At 39.0% G+C, this 20,533-nt stretch overlaps 1 protein-coding gene across 6 annotated transcripts in view; it reads right to left on the bottom strand.

The window, feature by feature from the left end:
- The window catches only part of AP-2alpha (adaptor protein complex 2, subunit alpha), a 162,500-nt gene that overhangs the window by 36,623 nt on the left and 105,344 nt on the right, over positions 1–20,533 (bottom strand). For 5 of the 6 annotated variants that reach the window (XM_083123669.1, XM_083123674.1, XM_083123675.1 and 2 more), the window contains 6 exons: positions 10,709–10,920; positions 7,860–7,948; positions 5,926–6,030; positions 5,187–5,418; positions 3,479–3,587; positions 154–304 (listed from right to left, as the gene is read on the bottom strand). In XM_083123669.1, coding sequence (XP_082979795.1) covers positions 154–304; positions 3,479–3,587; positions 5,187–5,418; positions 5,926–6,030; positions 7,860–7,948; positions 10,709–10,920 — 898 coding nt within the window. The remainder of the gene's footprint in view (positions 1–153; positions 305–3,478; positions 3,588–5,186; positions 5,419–5,925; positions 6,031–7,859; positions 7,949–10,708; positions 10,921–20,533) is intronic. The other variant, XM_083123671.1, reaches the window with a different exon arrangement.

The following is a 20,533-nucleotide window of genomic DNA, read 5'->3' as shown; positions in this document are numbered from 1 at the left end:
AATACGAACAATACAATACAATAATCTATGTTCTCACATACAATCATGTTGCATGAATTCTTCCATCCATTTTTCCATTACCTATTTCTATTGGTTCAGTATAGATACTACATGTGATAATTATCAAAATTAAAGTTACCACAAGATACTTGCCTGTCATTGTGAATGATAAGACTAATAGCTTCAAAAAGAACAGCATTTTTAGCATTGGAGTGCTGCACTTTTTTGGATTTGGGAGGTTCTTGTGCTTTATTGAGTATTGTTTCCAAGCATTCATTCAATCTCCCTCGAACACCAGGATCTTCTAAAATAAAATACGTGGAATAAAGAAGGAAAAAATGTTATTTTTTTTAAAACAATATTCTGAATGAGATGAATAACAACATTAATGTACTGACCAAAGCAAGTTGCAACAATGCTAATCAAGTAAACCACACAACTCTCTTAATAGAATAGAATGCTTTATTAGTCATTAGATAACATGATTGCAATAGACTTCATCATAATAAGTATATAAATACTAATATAAAAATTACAAAAGAAAAGAAAATTAAAAAATGCATATTAAAATATTACACATTCAACAATACAGTTTGCAAATTAAACTACATGTTTTATTACAGCGAAAGCAATTGGAAAATAGTACTCTATTTTGATTACAATACAAGTCATGTACAAAAACCCATTTTACAGCTCTGTGATGCATTATGAGTAGACATTTACATTTTACAGGCCCTGACGGAAGTGTTCTTCAAATTCCGTGACACTATATATACAATATCGTACTAATATATTATTAATGTGTTTAGCAAACTGCTTTTTTTTTTTAAATTACGTATAGAAGCTGGTAGCAAATTGAATAATCTCATTCCATTGTGTTTAAAATTTTGTTGAGTCTTGCATAGTCTAGCGTATGGCATTTCTATATTCAGATTGTGCCTTGTATTATAGTCATGTACATTAGAACGCAACCTAAAACTGGGGAGGTTTTCCTTTATGTACATTAAACTATGATAAATATTTATAGAGGGCACTGTCATAATACGGTATTCCTTGAAGAATTCCCTACATGACTCCATATCCTGTACTCCTTAAATACAAGGTATAGCCTTCTTTTGCCATTTAAAGACTTCCTTTGCACCTGTAGAGTTTCCCCATAGTAAATTTCCATACAGTAAGTGTGAATGGAAAAGAACGTAGAGATCATCATTTCCTCACTTACATACCTTTTTAATTTCCGCAATGCATATAAGACACGGGCAAGTTTCTTACATATTTCCTGGGTATGAACTGACCAGTTTAATTTTGTATCTAAATATATGCCCAGCAATTTTACATAATCCAGATTATTTAAGGTGCATGGTGGGTTATTTAAGTACAAAAAGTGAGTTTCTGTTTTTGTCTTATTTAACACCAAGCTATTTGTTTTAAACCATAAAGAGGAAGCATTTAACATTTCTTTATTTTTGATACTAAGGTTAAGAATACTATGATCATTTGTAATAAAGGTAGTGTCATCAGCATAGATAGCTGTTTTATACAGTAGGCAATTAAGTAGGTCATTCATATAAACTAAAAACAAAAATGGACCTAATACTGATCCCTGGGGGACACCAGACAAAACGTAGAGCTCATCAGATTTCTTATTATCAAATTTTACTATCTGTCGCCGATTAGTGAGATAAGACTTAAGAAGGGATAGTTCGATACCCTTTATTCCATAATACTGTAGTTTTTTAAGCAAGATTTCATGTGCAACTGTGTCAAAGGCCTTACTTAAATCTATCAAAGTAGTACATGTATATGAGCCAGACTCGAAACCATTAATTATCTCATTTACGACCATCTCTACCGCATTATAGCCCCGATCTGAATCCAAAGTGGGCTACATTAATAAGTGAATTCTGTTCAAAATAAGGGGTCAATTGCTTTTTTACACAGTAGTCTATAATTTTAGAAAACACTGGAACAAGGGATATAGGCCGGTAGTTACCAGGGTTATCTCTATCACCCTTTTTGTGGATAGGGACTGTTATAGATATTTTTAGGTTATCAGGAAAAATACCATCATTTAATTTCCCATTAATAAGATATGTAATTGGAAGTGCTATTATGTCAATTATATGCTTTATAATAAATGTTGATAGACCGAAAAAATCTTCACTATAGGAGTTTTTCATTTTTGACAATAATTAAAATTTCATCCGTACTAATCTGTATCCACTTAAAATTTATATGATTAAATTGGGGGAAACTTTGCCTACCAAGCTAGCCATTAAGGTCATTGTTGACATTGTCTTCATAGTTCACAGGCAGTTTTCAGACCAAAATGACACCGGCAACACCAGCTCCTCTCATCTGTTATGAAGCATTCACTGCACATGGAGGACCAACAGACTGATGGTACAAGATGAACACTATTGAGAAAAAGGCCCAGCCCAAGTGACTCACAAGCAACCAGTGCTGGTATGAAAGGTTGCATTTATTTTATTTCCAAGTGACATGTGTCAGTTGCCCAAACTTTCGTCTGAAAGCTGCATAATGAAGATAAACTGGATGTGTGGTTTTCTAAAATATGTGAGCAGAAATAGTAGTACTTGAATTCAACTAATGAAAAGTAATGTTAAACAAGGCTGTAAATCAGTGACGAAAAGATACACAATAATTCTCTGGATGTTAGTGACAATGGTTCTACATTAGCATGCAATATTAATTGGATATTTTCCATTGTCTAGTGCTTTAAACTATACTTATTCTAACATTACATTTCAAGAGGGCACCTCTTCTCTTGTCTTCAGGTGAAATTTATTTTTCTGGTGGTGGGAACTAAACCAACGACACACTTGTATTTTTGCTACAAATCCCATTGCTCTAACCAACTACTCCACGGTGCCTGCTAGAATTCTGTACTAATTTTTTGCTTCATTTATGCTGCTATTTGTAATGTTTGAGGGGAGACCTTATAAACTATTGTTTTGGGAACTAAGGAAAATCAAAGAATCACCCATCATAGCAATGGTCCAAAACCCTATTAGTGTAGAATTCAAGCACATATGGTCCCCTCTCCTCAAAAATTACAAATAGTAGCATATATGGAGGAAAAAATTAGTACAGAATTCTTGGGAGTGCTGTGCAGTAGTTAGTTGGAGCAATGGGATTTGTAGCAAAAATAACAGGTCTGTCGTAGGTTCAATTCCCACTACCAGCAAAACAAATTTCACCTGAAGAAGAGAGAAGAGGCGCTCTCTCGAAACGTAGTGTTAGAATAAGGATAGTTTCAACACTAGACAATGGATAATGTCCAATTAACATTGCATGCGAAACCATGCATGTATACAAACAAAATAGAGAGAAAAAACATACAGTTTGACAGGCAAAATGGTTCCATTATGATTCACTGTTATGTTCTCAATATGAAGCATTCAGTCCCAACAAAATAATGCATTCATATCATGCTACATTGCTTTATTCCTCATACCTGGAGGTGTGTAGTTTTGTAGTAAACGTAAAAGTTTTACAGATAACCATGGAGCAGGCACAAAATAGTACGTGTAGTCTTGTAGATCTGTATAGCTTGCAGTAACTATCTGAAAAAATCAAAATTAAAATACATTGCAAATTACTGCCCTTCATTACAAAGAAATATTACTCTACCTCCAAAAATAATGTAGTAGAGACTTGAATACACATTCTTCAGATGCCTGTTGCTAACAACTTAAAATGGGGATAATGTGGGATATATAATGTGGGAAAATGTAAAATTGTCTTTCACTATATTATTTAGAAGCAAAACTGCCAGTTTGCTGAAACCTTCACTGTCTGTGCCAATAGGAATCTCTAACATCTTTATAATCGGGATCAACATTATTTATTGGGTTGTAAAATTCTTTTCGGAAGGTGCACTTAAATGTCAACTTCTTTTTCATGTACATTCCGAAAACAGCATTGTTACAGGCTAACAAAAATGTGACACATGGACCAACAGCCAAGATAATGAAACGGGAGTTCATCAAAAGTGGTACACAAAATGACAATTTGGTGCTAAAATGGTGAAAATAATCCCACATTTGATTTAAAAGCTATATTTATTACACAAAATAAATACTTCCTTTCCAACAGCACATTTATGCAGTTGTCAGAGTATTAAGTTTATTATTGTGTAAAAAGAATCCATTTATGTTTCTCAAATGTTTACAGAAGAATTAATCAATTTTCTGCTTTGCATAAATCACAGGATAATCCAGACTTTATGAAGTGTTCATGTTTAAGAGTTTATTTCGCATTTTGTGACAAAACATGGTAGGAAAATACGAGGCATATTTTTAAAGTAAGTTCAGTTTTGTTATTACATCAACAGAAGGACACATGTTGTAATAATTCTATTTTTACTTTACATGAAAGCCTGGGCCTACGTCTACTTTTCAACATAATTGCCACCTACAGTAAGGCACTTATCATATCATGCGACCAGCTTCTGAATGCCATCTTCATAGAAATCGGCCACCTGATGTGATAACCACTGCTGCACCCACAGTGATGCGTATTTTTAATTTAAGGGTACTGTCACAATTTCATACAGAACGACAATTCCGGAAACTCCGTAGATAAAGATGAAATCGTAAAGCGTCCGTGCATCTTTAAATGTCCTCACCCATCTTCTTACCATGCTATCGCTCATGTCTCCATACACTTCTGTAATATGCCGATGGATTTCGGCTGCTTTCATGTTTCTTGCACTCAGAAAACGAATGACAGTCACACTCCGCGGGACTTTCAATCCTCTGAGGCATTATAACCACACCTGAACAACTGCCTACTCAGGCAAACTGTTGCATACTGCCGTTTGTGGCAAGCCCATACATGCAGGTCCTCAACGTGCATGTGCGAAACTGCGACTAATTGCAAAACGGAACTTACTTTAAAAATATGCTTCGTATACCTCACGCCTTGAAAAATGAGATTCCACGTTATTTCACATTTCATGTTTGTCAAAAACGAAATATGCATGTCTAGCCATTAGCTATCAACTTAGTTAAATGCATATTTTCCCATTCTTTAGTGTACACACATCTACCCTCTTCTGATAGGCATCACAGATTTTTCAATGGCAATAGAAATTCCCAGGAAGGTAAAATCATTTGCAAAAAATTAGAACTTACAAATACCTTTGCATGAGGGACACTTACCCTGCTTAACCTGGAGACTGCTAAACTAACGCAACCTTTATACTCCTCTGGGTTCTTCTTCACTAGGGCATCTATTAAGCTTGTAGCTGCTGTCACTACACCCATATGCTGGTCATTTAGTAGATGTATAATTCTCGATGTCCATTCGCCACTTGGAATGATTTCTTGTGATGTCCTAAAAAGCCGTAACAAACACAGTCCAGCCGACTGCTTCACTACATCCATCGTGTCCCTGGGAAAAGAGGACATTTTTTAAATGTAAATTAAAACTACGGGCAAAGGTATGCGGAATCCAGAACTAAAGCTAAATTTGATATTCATGGGGAAGATGGGGATGTTTAAAAAACACTATTTCAGAAACCTCCTAGTATAAAATACAGATAATTGTCTGTATGTAAATAAACATGTACATGTATTCTAAAACACAAGACTTATGAGTAGTAATTTTGTACCAAATCATTAACATTACTATTATGTTTCTCATTTTATAACTCAACTCCTTGCTGAACATCATCCCCGATCTTTATTTTTACTCAGCTCCTTTTCATCAATACAAGAATTATCAGCATTCCCACTTTTTTTTTTGTTGTTGTTTAGCAAAACAAAGGTGAGAGGTTTTCCTGTCACAAAGTTTATTCTTACATATCAAGCTGGTACATAATATAAGCCTGTTGCCTCATTTGCTACTGTTTATGCTTCATAATTATCACACATACACACACGTTAAATTAACACTTACCCTGAAACAAGTAATTTGGGGATTTCATTTCCAAAAGCTTCTGCCATTTCTTTGCTCCCTATGTTTGCTATACACTGAAGTGCTAAATTTACATGAACAGGGTTCCTAGGGAAGAAAATATATATATATATATAGTAACAAAACTGGAAGTACGAAAGAAATATTCTAAGCAATGGAAAATACAGAGAAACTGTTGGGAATGTTCACTGACAAAAGTCTTTACAGTCTCTGTTAACAAAACCTACATATATTCTGGTCTCTTCTAATGCATTTGTACAGCTTTCCAGAGTAAGCACATAAGGACATTTACCTATACTGACAAGTGTACCTATTAATGAAAACAATTGTGTTGCCTTAGGAGAACTACATATTTAGAAGTGTGGCTACATGAAAATTATCCTTTGTATTAACAAGAAAGAATACTACTAAATTGACAGAATTGTAAATAATAGCGGTAATTATGCAGATAGATATTCATATGCCATTATATGCAAATGCTGAAGGGTAGTGATTAATCATATGTTATACAGATACGAGACATGTTGGATATCAGTTTTGTCACATCCCTACCACTACTTTATCAAATGCAATGAAAACTATAAACAAACAAGGACAGTGGCTGGCATGTGGTCAGCACAGGGTGTCCCATTGCTGCAATCCTCAGACTTTCTACACTGAAGTTTGTTACTATTTCATTCAACTAGCTCGCAAATTGTCCTCGCAATGCTGCATCAACATTGATATTTTGGAGCTCCCACCAGGGATCGAACCTGAGAGTGTTCAAACAAAAGGTGATTGCACCAAGCATTAAGATAAGCAGAAGCTCAAAATTGATGGGGCACACTGACTTTTAAGACTCAGCTGGACTGGGGCAGCTTTTTATCGAATTTTCCTCTTTAGAAAAACCGCTATGATATTCCGGAATCTGAAAAATTGCATCTGCTTAGAATTTCTTCTAGAGCATTCACGTGAATCTTCATGCAACTTTCTTCTGTTGTTGCCTGGATATTATCACTACTTCAATAAGACTTACGTACCCATGAAACTATTGAAAATATGTAGGCAAGAGCAAAAGCAAATTATAAAAGAAATTATAAGCAGAATTGTTCAGATTCTGGAATATCATAGTGTTTTTTTGAAAGGAGAGGAAAATTTGAAAAAAAAAAGCTGCCCCAGTGTCGGCCAAATGCCAAGTTGAGCCTTTAAGGGTATCAACTGATGCATATTGGTGTATGATAAATTGACAATTTTACCCATCCAATATGTCTTTGAATATCCTGTAATTGAGGGTACCATTCTACCATATTCCTTTTTTTTTATGAATATCAAAAGTACGGATGGGACAATTGAATTCGTATCAGCTAAAATGGGCATATTAACAAAGTTGTTGATAATTGTACCAATATGATATACTTAGAAATAGCCTACTATTAAGCTTAAAAGTGCCATATTGAAATTATTATGGATATAAATACATAATATGTGTCTTCGTTTTGTAAAGTAAATGTCTAAATATACAGTTTCTTTTACAAATCAAAACTAACTACAGTCATCTGGTTACGAATATTGACGAGGTTAATCAACCAATTTTCAAGGAACATTAGCAACATTTTATATTGGATCAGCAGAATATTGGTTATTGGTAATGATAAATTTCATATCAATTTATCACTAATAAAAATTGCATCTGATATATCCTGGTTTGGTAAATTAGGTGCCTAACATGCAGTCCCTTTTTCTGTATAAGCACTTATTAATACTGGCAAAAGTACTAATGAACTAACACTGCAATAACATTGAAGTTAGGAAACTCTGCATTAAATCATCAATAACAAGTATTTCAACTGTTTTTATTGCAAACTTATGAAGAAGTAGTGACTGATCGTGCAAAACTAAAGCTGAAACTTTTTTTTTAATGATGAAATGTGTCTTACCTGGATGATAAGTCATTCTTGATGCTCTGGATGATTAACTTTATGAGGTCACTATTTGTATTTACTAAAACTGAAATAAATAGGTAGCCCTAAGGAACAAAAGAATTGAAAACATTAATACATGTACTACACTCTGAAATTACTTCTAGACAATAATTCAAGTCATAGACCAGTGATTTATACACTATGTGGAAGAAAGTCATTGGACACCACATGTCAGCGGATACCATCAGTTTTCTTTCAATCAATAGGAGGTCGGTCCGCCTTTGACAGCGATAACAGCAGCTACACATCGTGGTAAACTGGCCACAAGATTGTGTAGTACATCGAGTGGGATATTCCGCCATTCCTCCTGCAGTACAGTCACCAACCCTGGAACTGTAGAAGGGCGAGGCGATCGCGACCTCAATTGGCGCTCCAGTTCGTCCCATAGATGTTTGATAGGGTTGAGGTCAGGGCTCTGAGCAGGCCAATCCAGTGGGTGACATTATTTTCTGCATACCACTCTGTGGTAGCCCTGGAAACATGACAAGTCAAATTATCATCCTGGAACACACATTCTTCGTTTCCATGGAAACGCCACAACATGGGGAGCATGGAGTTGTCAAGAATATCTTGGTAGGATGCAGACGTCATGTGGCCATACACCAGTACCAGTGGACTCACACCATGCTAGCTGAAACAACCCCAGAACATGATGCCACCACCACCATATTTCACTGTGGGCACTACACACTCGGGTAACAGATGTTCTCCGGGTAATTGCCATACCTACACTCTCCCATCTGATCAAAACAGTGTGAAGCGTGATTCATCGCTCCATAGGACCTTCCGTCATTGCTCCACTATCCAGTATCTCCGCTCTTTACACCAGCGTAGTCTCTGCCGTTTATTGTTTTTTGTTATCAGGGGTTTGTGGGCAGCTGCTCGACCATGATAACCGAGCGCATGGGCCTCCTTGTGAAGTGTCTTGGTCGAAACAGTCAAATTGGTCGCACTTTGAAACTCTTCTGCAATCGAATGCATCGGACGGGTCCTGTTATTCCGAATCTCCCTCTTCAGCACTCTCCTGTCCCGGTCGTCCAATTTCGTGGGTCTTCCACTTCGTGGTGCATTGCTGCAGTGTCCCTTTTCCTTCCACTTCTTGATGACAAAGGCTGCAGTTGATTTAGGGACCTGTCGGGCATCAGCTATGCTACGTATACTCATGCCTCATATGGAGCAGCCTACTATGATCCCTCTTTCAAACATGCTAAGCTCTTTCCTGTCCGTCATTTTATCTGCGATTGACTGAGAAGCCTCCTCCTGCCGTATATATACCCGTCTGTACTCTCTTTTCCATGAGGAGTTCGTTTCAGAGTTGAAACCGGGGTGTCCAATGACTTTCTTCCACATAGTGTATAAATCTCCCTACCATCTCCAAAATTTTTTGCAACACCCATCTCCTATTTTTTTTTATCATTTCATACACCTAAAATGTATTTATACTCTCCAGGTTGAAAATTCTATTGAACAAATGCTAATTATAACAATTTTAAACAAAATATAGGATAATTTTAAAATTCAGTCAAGTTGGGAGTTTTCAACTAAATTACAATCCAATACATTTTGGCACAAATTCCTGGATTCATTAATGTGTTAAATTGCACTTTATACTCAAGATAATAAAGTATATTCAATATTGTTAAAAACAAACTAAATAAACTAAAAAATCTATATAGAATATCTCCCATCAAGAAACTGATTGAAGAAAAAGTTAAATTTATTTTCATTCTCAAATCCTGGCAACTACATAAAAGCATTTGATTTCCCTTGACTTTTCCAGGTTTTTCAATGCATTTTCAAAATTCCCAGACTTTATCAGGGTTTCAAGATAATTAGGAACAGTGTAAAAACACTAAGTTAGAAACTAACACAAGTCTTTGGAGACACATTAATGGATATTTTTGCCCTCTCCCTCACAAAGACATCCTTCATTCCTTGATGTATTGTGCACAGCCTTACATGAATGCCAGCAGGTACAATGGAACCCCGACCTTCAGTTCCCAGATTTTACACTTTCCCACATTATACATTAATTTAAGGTGTTTCACCTTGGTTGACTGAAAAATATAAAAATCGGAGGTTTCACTGCGTATGCACACTTTCTTTTGGTTCACGTGTTCACCTTCTAATAGTACCATCGTTATGCAGAGGGGGCAATTCTTGCAAAATGTAAAGACAATAGCAAAAACACTGCGTATTTCACAACTTATGAACTGGCATTCAAAGCACAGCTTAGCTGCACATAATTACATTATAAGCAACTCGTTACATGAATTATACAAAATTAAGCGGATGGCCAGGATATATTCAGTATATTTGTCAGCATCAATTATTTTTTTGCTATGCATGTTACAGTTTTTCTTTATGCAATAAATTCTCCAACAAGTTATAACTTAACTTTGCATGACTGTAGGCCCATAATGGTAAGATATTTTATTAGCATTCTATTCACTTTGGTTAATGTGTATAACACTGACTGCAAATATTTCTTTGTACATTTTACTTATTCCTTTTTCTTCCCGGGAAGGCAATTTCAAAATTGTTCCTCACAAGACTGACACACACTCTAACAAAAAACTTCACAGTTGCTCTTGTGTGGCGATAATTTTGTACATAACTGCACATTTGATAAGTAGACACTTGAATCCCCTCCAGAGTGGGGTTTACACCACAAAGAGAGATGTTAAGTCCACTACAGGCGGCTAATGTCACTGCTCATGAAAGTAAAATAATTTTAAAAAAACATGCATATTGTCACTCAATGTATTTTAAAAACTTAATTCAAAGATATTTCAAGAACTTACTATTTGTTTTTCTGAATATTTATTTGAAGACAACAAGTTAACAGCCTCCATGTGTCCAAAGTCGATGTCATGTCCCAGGAGGAAAATAAATAATAATTTACATACATATTTCTTCTTTTGGTATCCATCTAAAGTCTTGTCTCCTTTAAATTTACTTCTAATATTTGCTAATTCTTTATTTATCCTTTTGATTTCAGCTTCTTTGCTTTTACCTGAAAAATAAAATAAACTGAAAATTGGCAAAGATAAATCTTTCACAAAAATTCATACATCAGTTCAGACACTTAGTAAACAATGAACCATATTATCAGAGGAAAATATTCATTTTTAAAAAACTGTACCTGCAGTGGAATCCTGTTTTACAATTTTATTCCCGATGAACACTTTTCTTTAGATTATCAATGTGATGAACTTGTTTGTTAATAAAGGATCCAGGTTAAATGTTATTGTTATTTTGTTATTATGAGCACAGTAACATGGAAAACTGTCAACATTTTTAATAAATATAAAACACAAAAAACAACCAAGCTATATCCTATGAATTGCAGCATGCCATGAAGTCAAATCAGGGATGACTTGATGACAGATTTTCAATCTTAGCTATACTGGAGGTGAAGTTATCAGCACCATGTCCTGACTGCTTTTATCCCCTCCACAGTACAAATTGAACCTCGCCCACGCAAATAAAGAATTTGAATTTGAAAAAAAAAAAGGCTGGGTAAACCTCAGAGCACATACATGCATGGACACTGTACGAAAAATTCCCAATTGGGCACTAACGTTCCAGACACCCCACAGCTTGGATTGTGGTGGAAACCCCCATACAACCCACACAACTAATATTATACCTTACTTTAAAACTTGTAATACACAAAGTATGACAACATAAAAGCAAATCGAATGAGCCCAACAGACTGGAGAACAGGAAATATCCTAAATTTTAGTAAATACACAATCTTGTGAAATATTAAGAAATGAGAAATTCAATCTTTCCCTTTTACATCACTGTTCTATCTGGGATAAGTGGTGAACAGTGAAAAGGATGAAGGGACTAACAAAATAACACAGCCATGCCTTACTCAGAATTCGAACCTGCAACATGTGGCTTTGCATCTGTTACGCTAAACATTCCATCATTGAGACCAGCTGGCAAAATATTATTTATTAGTACAGTATCATGAAGAATTATTTTAATAACTTGCATTTTAAAACTATGAAGAAAATCTGATAATACTATTTCCAATTTTTGCAGAATACTGAAAATATAATCTTCCAATAAAAAAAAGTGGCATAATGCACTTTATGAAGTTTAACAGAAGTAAGTTATTCAGATTTAAGCTAACAATAATCTATAACTAACCATGCACATATTTTGACAATGTGCTGTGAAGTATCATGGGTACAAGAGTTTCATGTAATACTGAAGAATATGGTGAACAGTGAGCTAAGTGACAAGAAAAACATTATTGTTCAGAGTACACCTGAAATGTTATCATATGTTGATCTTATTTCTGCACACTTACGGGAGGAAATGGTTCGTTTAAGACTTCCAAGTGGGGGGTGAGGTCGACCATTTCATGGGGGGAGGTCGCCCATTTCACACATCAAAGTGGGAGGGGAGGTCGCCGTCCATTTCACACATCAAAGTGGGAAGGGAGGTCGCCGTCCATTTCACACATCAAAGTGAGGGGAGGTCGCCCTCCATTTCACACATCAAAGTGAGGGGAGGTCGCCCTCCATTTCACACATCAAAGTGGGGGAAGTCGACCATGTTAGACAAAGTGTGGAGTCTGTTTATATTATTAATCTAAAAAGAGAGAGGACGATTGAATAATTTCAAAGCAAAAAACTTGGAAGGTGTTGACTTGAGATAAAAAGGAGAGAATACATTTTATTTGGTCTAAAATGGAGGAGAGCTTCAAAAATGAGCAAAATAAAAATAATGAAGCATAAAACCTGCAGCGAACTTAGAGTCGGAAACGTACAAAGAAGCCGAGTGCAAAGAGGGAATCGGCGTCTGAATGGACAAAATAAAGAAGGTGGAAGGAAAGTGGTTTATTTATGACGTTCGATTAATACGAGGCGAATCCAGAAAGTAAGTTTCCCTATTTTTTTCCCCGTGAAAGTAAACATAATGAGCCGTGTAAATTGCGAATGCGCAGCAGAGCTAAGACGTATCAATCATATGCCAGGCGGACAGATCCCGCCCGGCGTCAGTAGCGAGGCAGCAGTGGTCCGAAGTGGAAGCTCGTATTCCTTCTCCCTCCGCATGCGAGGTTCGGTCGGTGATAAAGTTCCTGAATGCACAAAGCATTGCGCCAATTAACATTCATCGTCAGCTCTGTGAGGTCTATGGGCCGAACATTATGAGTACGAGGGTGGTTCAGCATGCTCCGCCCCTGACATAGAAGGAACCCTCGTAGGAAAACCAAATCACTGTCACTTTTCAACATAGTCCCCTGCAACATTAACACACTTTTCCAATCGGCCTTCCAGTGCTTCAATCCCAGGAGAAAAAAATTATTTTGGTTGGTTCTGCAACCAAGCATTCACAACATCCATAACCTCGGAATCACTGGCAAAATGTTTTCCACAAAGGTATTTCTTCATGTTCGGGAACAGGTGGAAGTCACTGGGGGCCAGATCTGGAGAATAAGGGGCATGAGGGACAATTTCAAACCCTGCTGCATGAATTGCAGCAACCGCAACTTGGGAGGTGTGGGCCGGAGCATTGTCACAATGGAACAACACACCACGGGCGAACATTCCGCGGCGTTTCTCCTTGATGGCAGTACGTAATTCTTCAATTAGGGTTGCAAAATAAACACCTGTGATTGTCTTTCCCTGTTGGAGATAATCTATCAAAAGGATTCCTTCTGCATCCCAGAACACAGATGCGATCACTCTGCCCTTTGATGGTTGAACCTTGAATTTCATTGGGGGTGTTTCCATTGCATGCTTTGGCGTTTACTTTCGGGATCGAAGTGGTGAACCCACGTTTCATCCATTGTAACAAATCGCTTCAGAAACTTTGGCTTGTCAGCCTTTATTGTCCGCAACAGGTTCTGACTTTCACACGACGTGTCCTCTTTTGGTTGACCGTCAGCATTCTCGGGACCCAATGTGCAGAGATTTTTTCCATTAACAATTGATGATGAAAAATTGAATGCACACTGCCAGTTGAGATGCCACATGTGTCTGTTATATGGCGGACAGTCACTCGCCGGTCTGCCAAAATCATGTCATGCACTTTTGTAATCATTTCTGCTGTGGTCACCGTTGCAGATGAGCCACCACCATGCTCATCTTCACAGGTCTCCCGACCACATTTAAATTCACGGCACCATCTCTTCACTGGATCATATGAGTTGCTAGAGTCTCCAAGAGTTCACACCATATCTGCATGGATGTCTTTCGGTGTTAGATTTTTCTTGAGTAAATATTTTATCACTGCTCGGACCTCAGATTATTCCATTGTATCACATGTGGCTACATTTCTTACTGATCATCAACGTGTAACAAAGAGAGAAATTGTTGTAAATTCTTGAAACTTTGTGGATATTAGTCTCAAGAATGAACAATGTTACATATAAAATTACAGGTCTCTACTATCAATGGAAATGGGTCAGGGGCGGAGCATGCTGAACCACCCTCGTAAGCAGATGGTGCGTCGCTGGTGTCGGCAGTTTTCGGAAGGTCGTCAAAGTGTCCATGATGAAGAGCGCAGTGGGCGTCCGTCCCTCATCACTGATGATCTGGTTGAGCTGGTGCGGCAGCGCATCGTAGAGAACCGTCGCTTCACGATTACGGAGTTGAGTAGCCTTTTTCCGCAGATATCGCGATCCGTGTTGCATGAGATTGTCACGCAGCCAATCCTGATCTGGCTCCCAGCGATTTTCACGTTTTCTTGCACCTCAAGAAATTCCTGTCCTCCGGTGAGCGTTTTGACAACGACGAAGAGCTGAAGACGTCTTTCACACGCTGGTTCAATTCAAAAAATTGTGTGCCAGGTGGGTGCCGAAAAACCTGACACCCGAACACAAAATGAAACGTTCAGGAGCAGCACTGACATTCCTGCAACGGTACCATGATGACGGCGATGATTTCCTCGACAGGATCGTCACGGGCGATGAGACGTGGATTACGCACTTCACCCCGGAAACAAAACAGCAGTCAATGCATTGGCGGCATAGTGGATCTCCGGTCAAGAAGAAATTCAAACAGACGCTGTCGGTACAGAAAGTGATGTGCACCGTGTTTTGGGACAGGAAGGGCATTTTGCTCATTGACGTCCTCCCCAGAGGTGAAACGGTGAACGCTGAGCATTACCGTGAAACACTAAGGAAATTGCGACGTGCCATTCAAAACAAGAGGCGTGGCATGCTTACTGCAGGTGTTGTTCTCCTCCATGACAATGCTCGTCCACATACGGCTCGGCGCACAGCAGCTGCTTTGACGGAATTTGGCTGGGAGTTGTTTGATCATCCACCTTACAGTCCTGATCTGGTTCCCAGCGATTTTCACGTTTTCTTGCACCTCAAGAAATTCCTGTCCTCCGGTGAGCGTTTTGGCAACGACGAAGAGCTGAAGACGTCTGTCACACGCTGGTTCCATTCACAGGCGGCAAAGTTCTACGACAGTGGGATCCAAAAGTTGATACCACGATACGACAAGTGTCTCAATTCTGGTGGTTGCTATGTTGTAAAATAGCTGAACCTTTGCTGTACCTGTTGCCAATAAATGGTTTCCTGAAACTGTTTTTTTAAAAAAAAAATTAAAAAAAATAGGGAAACTTACTTTCTGGATGCGCCTCGTAATTAATTGTTGCGTTCTCGTACTACTTTCATCACTTTCGTGGTCAACATAAACCCTTTCCACATGACCTCGCTTCTGCCGTCTGCACTTGCTCACTCCCTGTAGTTTCTTTTATGAGCTATTACCCAACCCATAAGGGTTTTTTCCTCTGTAAACACGTATAACTTAACTATTATCAGTGCTCAAGAGTGACGGCGCTAGATGGGACAGCGGAGGCGGACGCTTCTCGGTCGACTACTCTCCCACTCGCAGCAAGCAAGAAAAACTCATTAAATAAACGCTCTTCTAGTCCAAAATTAGCATTTTTGTATGGTACATTAAATGTCTCCCCACGAAATATTTCCGCCCCCACTATTTTTTCTGTCGCAGTCACATGTCGAAAATATCCAGAAACATATACTCAAACTGTTTCCTCTTAGCAAATTTTGTCGTGAGTCACTCCATGTCCGCATTGGCTAATCGAGACGATGTACAGTTCACACTGGGATCCGAACGATTGTGCAATGTGTCCTTACTGGTAATTGAACTCGTTACCCCCCCTCAAAACAAGGTGACAGCGTTAGCCACTTCACTATCATGGAGGCCCACCCTTCTTCTATGATGGAAAATATTGTATACAGGTTGAGACACTGACGTTGTAACGGGATAATCTTTTCGAAACTAAAACAAAGTACATAAATGTTCAACGTCGCTGCATACAATGCAGAGGTTGATTATAAATGTTTACTGGTTACGGTTTAACAGATCCCTTTATAACAAGCGACATTTGAGAGTAAAATTTTTGGTACAGGCAAACGTTTGGGAGTGGGTGCTTTCTAGTTCACAGATTTTTAAATTTATTTTTTTTATAAAAAAAACTATTGTTTGAAAAAGCACTTGTGGGAAATCATCGACACTAAAAAATACATCCATACAAATTCAAGTTTATGTAATATCTTTTGCCGGTTCCGAATTACTAGTTTCTGGTCTACACGGTAGAGTACCCGACTGCCACGCGGTGGACGCAGATTAAATTTCATCTCAAGTGGGAATTTTCCTGTTCATGTCCCCGCGTACCAGAGGCGACCATGACGGTCAAGGTGGCCGGAGCGTGTCGCTGATCACAGCATCTCCGCTATGGTAAAAATCGAGAATGTGTGGAGCCCCGCCTCCACGCCCACCATCTGCCTTCGTGGCACGGGGCAAGATAAAGGGCACAACTTTCCAATTAAAGTATGAATCATCTTTTACAATGTGTGGGTGAGGGGAGGGAGGGGGGTTTGTTCCAAATCGTTTATCGAAAACTTCACTGGCAAGGAAACAGAATTTTTTATACGTGCCTGGCATCGGTTAGCTCTGCTCTGACGTAGCACGCAGACCGATCAATCGTATTTAAGAGTTGTATTAGCCACCAAAGAATACATGTTTCTGAAACAATGTTTATACCAACAGGAAAGGAAGAAAAATATGCACACTAACACATCTCAATAGTACTGTTATGTAAATGTTTGATACACCTTGATTCACTCAGTCGTCAATGACGTGGTTGTACGGATTAAGTAGTTAAAAACAATTTGATGACTCGCGCTATGCTTATCTCACGAAAGGCTTAGCTGTAAACGTCAGTGAAGCTGAACAACAAACATATTAGCGCTGCATTCTACAGACAAGAATTCGCAGAATTTATGCCACTCAATCTATCCTAATCTGGGGTGAATAAGCATGTTCGTAACAATAAGTAAGACGTCAACGACGGTAAGACGACGAAGCCAAAGTTCAATTTATGGTCAAACAAGTTAATCGGGGCTGGACGTACAGTATAAAGTGGGATCCGAAGCACTGTACAATGTGCCTCCAGCGCGGATCGAACGGATCGAGCCCAGGACCCCTCGATTTCATAACGAGAGCATTAGTATTTCCTTAGGAAGGCCCCAAGAGTAAGATGAAAAAGTTTGTTTTACGTTCCTTTTATATTCAGACTGACTAATCGGGAACAGACATACTGATTCGTATTCAGTACCACACATTCAATTTTGGGGATTTCTTCCCCATAATTATGAGAGGAAATCAACATTAAGCAGCATTTCCACATTACAAAACACGCAAAGCGTTCATGACCGACTTACTTTGTCATTCTCGTCGCTTTGCTTAATCGCAATTCGCAACGATGAAAATAATTAAAGCACAGTTACAGACACGTGGACATAACTGTTAAGACAACTCCCCCCCACACACACACAGAGGATTATACTGGCTGAGAGCCCAGATTGCACACCCTTCACCAGGGTATACTGTATGGAGGAGAGGTTGACATCTGAGGTCACTCAAAACCCAAAGCTCTGATAACAATTGCCTACCTCAGAGCCAAGTGGTTAACGGCACTTATAGCCAGCCTATCATGTATCATAAAGTTTATTTGCACTGTTAGGAACTCCCCTACTCCACCTCTCCTTTAGCGCAACCGCTGTTTTCGTATTTTTAGATACGAGGCGCATCCAGAAAGTAAGCTTCCCTATTTTTTTCCCCGTCAAAGTAAACATAATGAGCCGTGTAAATTGCGCATGCGCAGCAGAGCTAAAACGTATCAATCATATGCCAGGCGGACAGATCCCGCCCGGCGCCAGTAGCGAGGCAGCAGTGGTCCGAAGTGGAAGCTCGTATCCCTTCTCCCGCCGCATGCGAGGTTCGGTCGGTGATAAAGTTCCTGAATGCACAAAGCATTGCGCCAATTGACATTCATCGTCAGCTCTGTGAGGTCTATGGGACGAACATTGTGAGTAAGCAGATGGTGCGTCGCTGGTGTCGGCAGTTTTCGGAAGGTCGTCAAAGTGTCCATGATGAAGAGCGCAGTGGGCGTCCGTCCCTCATCACTAATGATCTGGTTGAGCTGGTGCGGCAGCGCATCGTAGAGAACCGTCGCTTCACGATTACGGAGTTGAGTAGCCTTTTTCCGCAGATATCGCGATCCGTGTTGCATGAGATTGTCACGCAGCGCCTGCTGTTCTAAAAATTGTGAGCCAGGTGGGTGCCGAAAAACCTGACACCCGAACACAAAATGAAACGTTCAGGAGCAGCACTGACATTCCTGCAACGGTACCATGATAACGGCGATGATTTCCTCGACAGGATCGTCACGGGCGATGAGACGTGGATTTCGCACTTCACCCCGGAAACCAAGCAGCAGTCAACGCATTGGCGGCATGGTGGATCTCCGGTCAAGAAGAAATTCAAACAGACGCACAGCAGCTGTTTTGACGGAATTTGGCTGGGAGTTGTTTGATCATCCACCTTACAGTCCTGATCTGGTTCCCAGCGATTTTCACGTTTTCTTGCACCTCAAGAAATTCCTGTCCTCCGGTGAGCGTTTTGGCAACGACGAAGAGCTGAAGACGTCTGTCACACGCTGGTTCCATTCACAGGCGGCAGAGTTCTACGACAGTGGGATCCAAAAGTTGATACCACGATACGACAAGTGTCTCAATTCTGGTGGTTGCTATGTTGAAAAATAGCTGAACCTTTGCTGTACCTGTTGCCAATAAAAGGTTTCCTGAAACTGTGTTGTTGTTTTTTTCTAAAAAAAATAGGGAAACTTACTTTCTGGATGCGCCTCGTATATTGTTTTGTTTGCAGAAATGAATGCACTTAAAAACTTCTATTTTTTAAAAAAAAATGTGAGGTTGAGTTACGGTACCCTACAGCGGAGTGTTGGAAACCAGTTTTAGATATTAAAAATAAAAAGTAAAGAAAAGTGCTTCCCTGTGCTTTGCACCACGCCATGAAAGCGTATAGGGGTGTGGAGTTAGGGCCCCATACTTTTTTGGTCACGGCCGACGGTGGGGGTGATCTGATCAGCACCATGCTCCTGGCCGCCTTTACCCCCCAAAGTTACCTCCAGGTACCCACTTTATACGGCGCTGGTTGGGCGTCGGAGCCGCTTGAAAAGGTGGAAAAATCCTGGTTCTCCCCCCACCCGCCGGGGATCGAACCCGGGTCTCTCGCATGGTAGTCAGAAACCCTAACGACTGAGCTACCGCGGGTTATTAAAAATAAGAATGTTTAAAGCATATATTTATCTTTCATTTGCACAACTAGCGATCCGCTCGTGACCTCGCTAGCATTGTACTAGATGTATACATCTCCCAGCAAAACGTAACCAGATCGAGATTAATAACTATAACTCGGATTTTTGGGTTCCTAAAATAGGTTTGAAAAACCCTAAAATAGGTTCTAAAAATCCTAAAATAGGCCCTAAAAATCTTAAGTTAGGCTCGAAAATCCTAAAGCAGGTTCAAAAACCATTAAAATAGTTCAAATTCCTGAAAAATACTGATTGGGTATAGTCACCGGCAAAGGAAATGGGACACCTATATCCTGAAATAAACACTATCTTGCATAACGTTGTGTGTGTTGCCTAACCCTACGGCGATTGCAAAACTTACACTTGGAAATTTGCTATTAAAATCCACTCATCACCGTATAGTTAAAACAATCGTTTTTCATGTTTTCCAGTAAACTCCGCAACTTTGTCCGAGGATCATCTTAAAAAAAGGTAAAGTAAAGTGCTTCCCTGTGCTTTGCACCACGCCATGAAGGCGTATAGGGGGTGTGGTGTTAGAATCATCTTATATTTTGAAAATAATCTTTCAACACACGCATAGCCAGTGGTGCAAACTTGCAATGCTGAAATGATAGTTTGCAAGGCGTGAATGCCACAAAGCACCGAAGTGACGCGAAAGTGAGTAAGACCACATGGATCAGAAGTTTGCGCTTTGAACTGTGCAAGTAACAGTGGGACCAGACATTTTACTTTGTTTAGAGCTTTGAAAAATCACAATGAACTTCGAGGAAGGGAAATCGACAGAGAGTAAGTTTGAAACGGGTTCGTCATTGAATGTTTTCGTGACCAAACATAGCAAATGCCTCTACGCGACATAACAATCCTGTAAAACCTTTAAAAAATATATAAAAACCTAAACAAAAAGGCTTCACTTAGGCACATAAACCTAAAATAGGTCCTAATACGCAAAATAG

Source organism: Lepisma saccharinum, chromosome 6 (genome assembly GCF_977018435.1).
Source record: "Lepisma saccharinum chromosome 6, izLepSacc3.1, whole genome shotgun sequence".
Classification (NCBI taxonomy): Eukaryota; Metazoa; Arthropoda; class Insecta; order Zygentoma; family Lepismatidae; genus Lepisma; species Lepisma saccharinum.
This window is presented reverse-complemented; position numbering and strand designations above follow the sequence as displayed.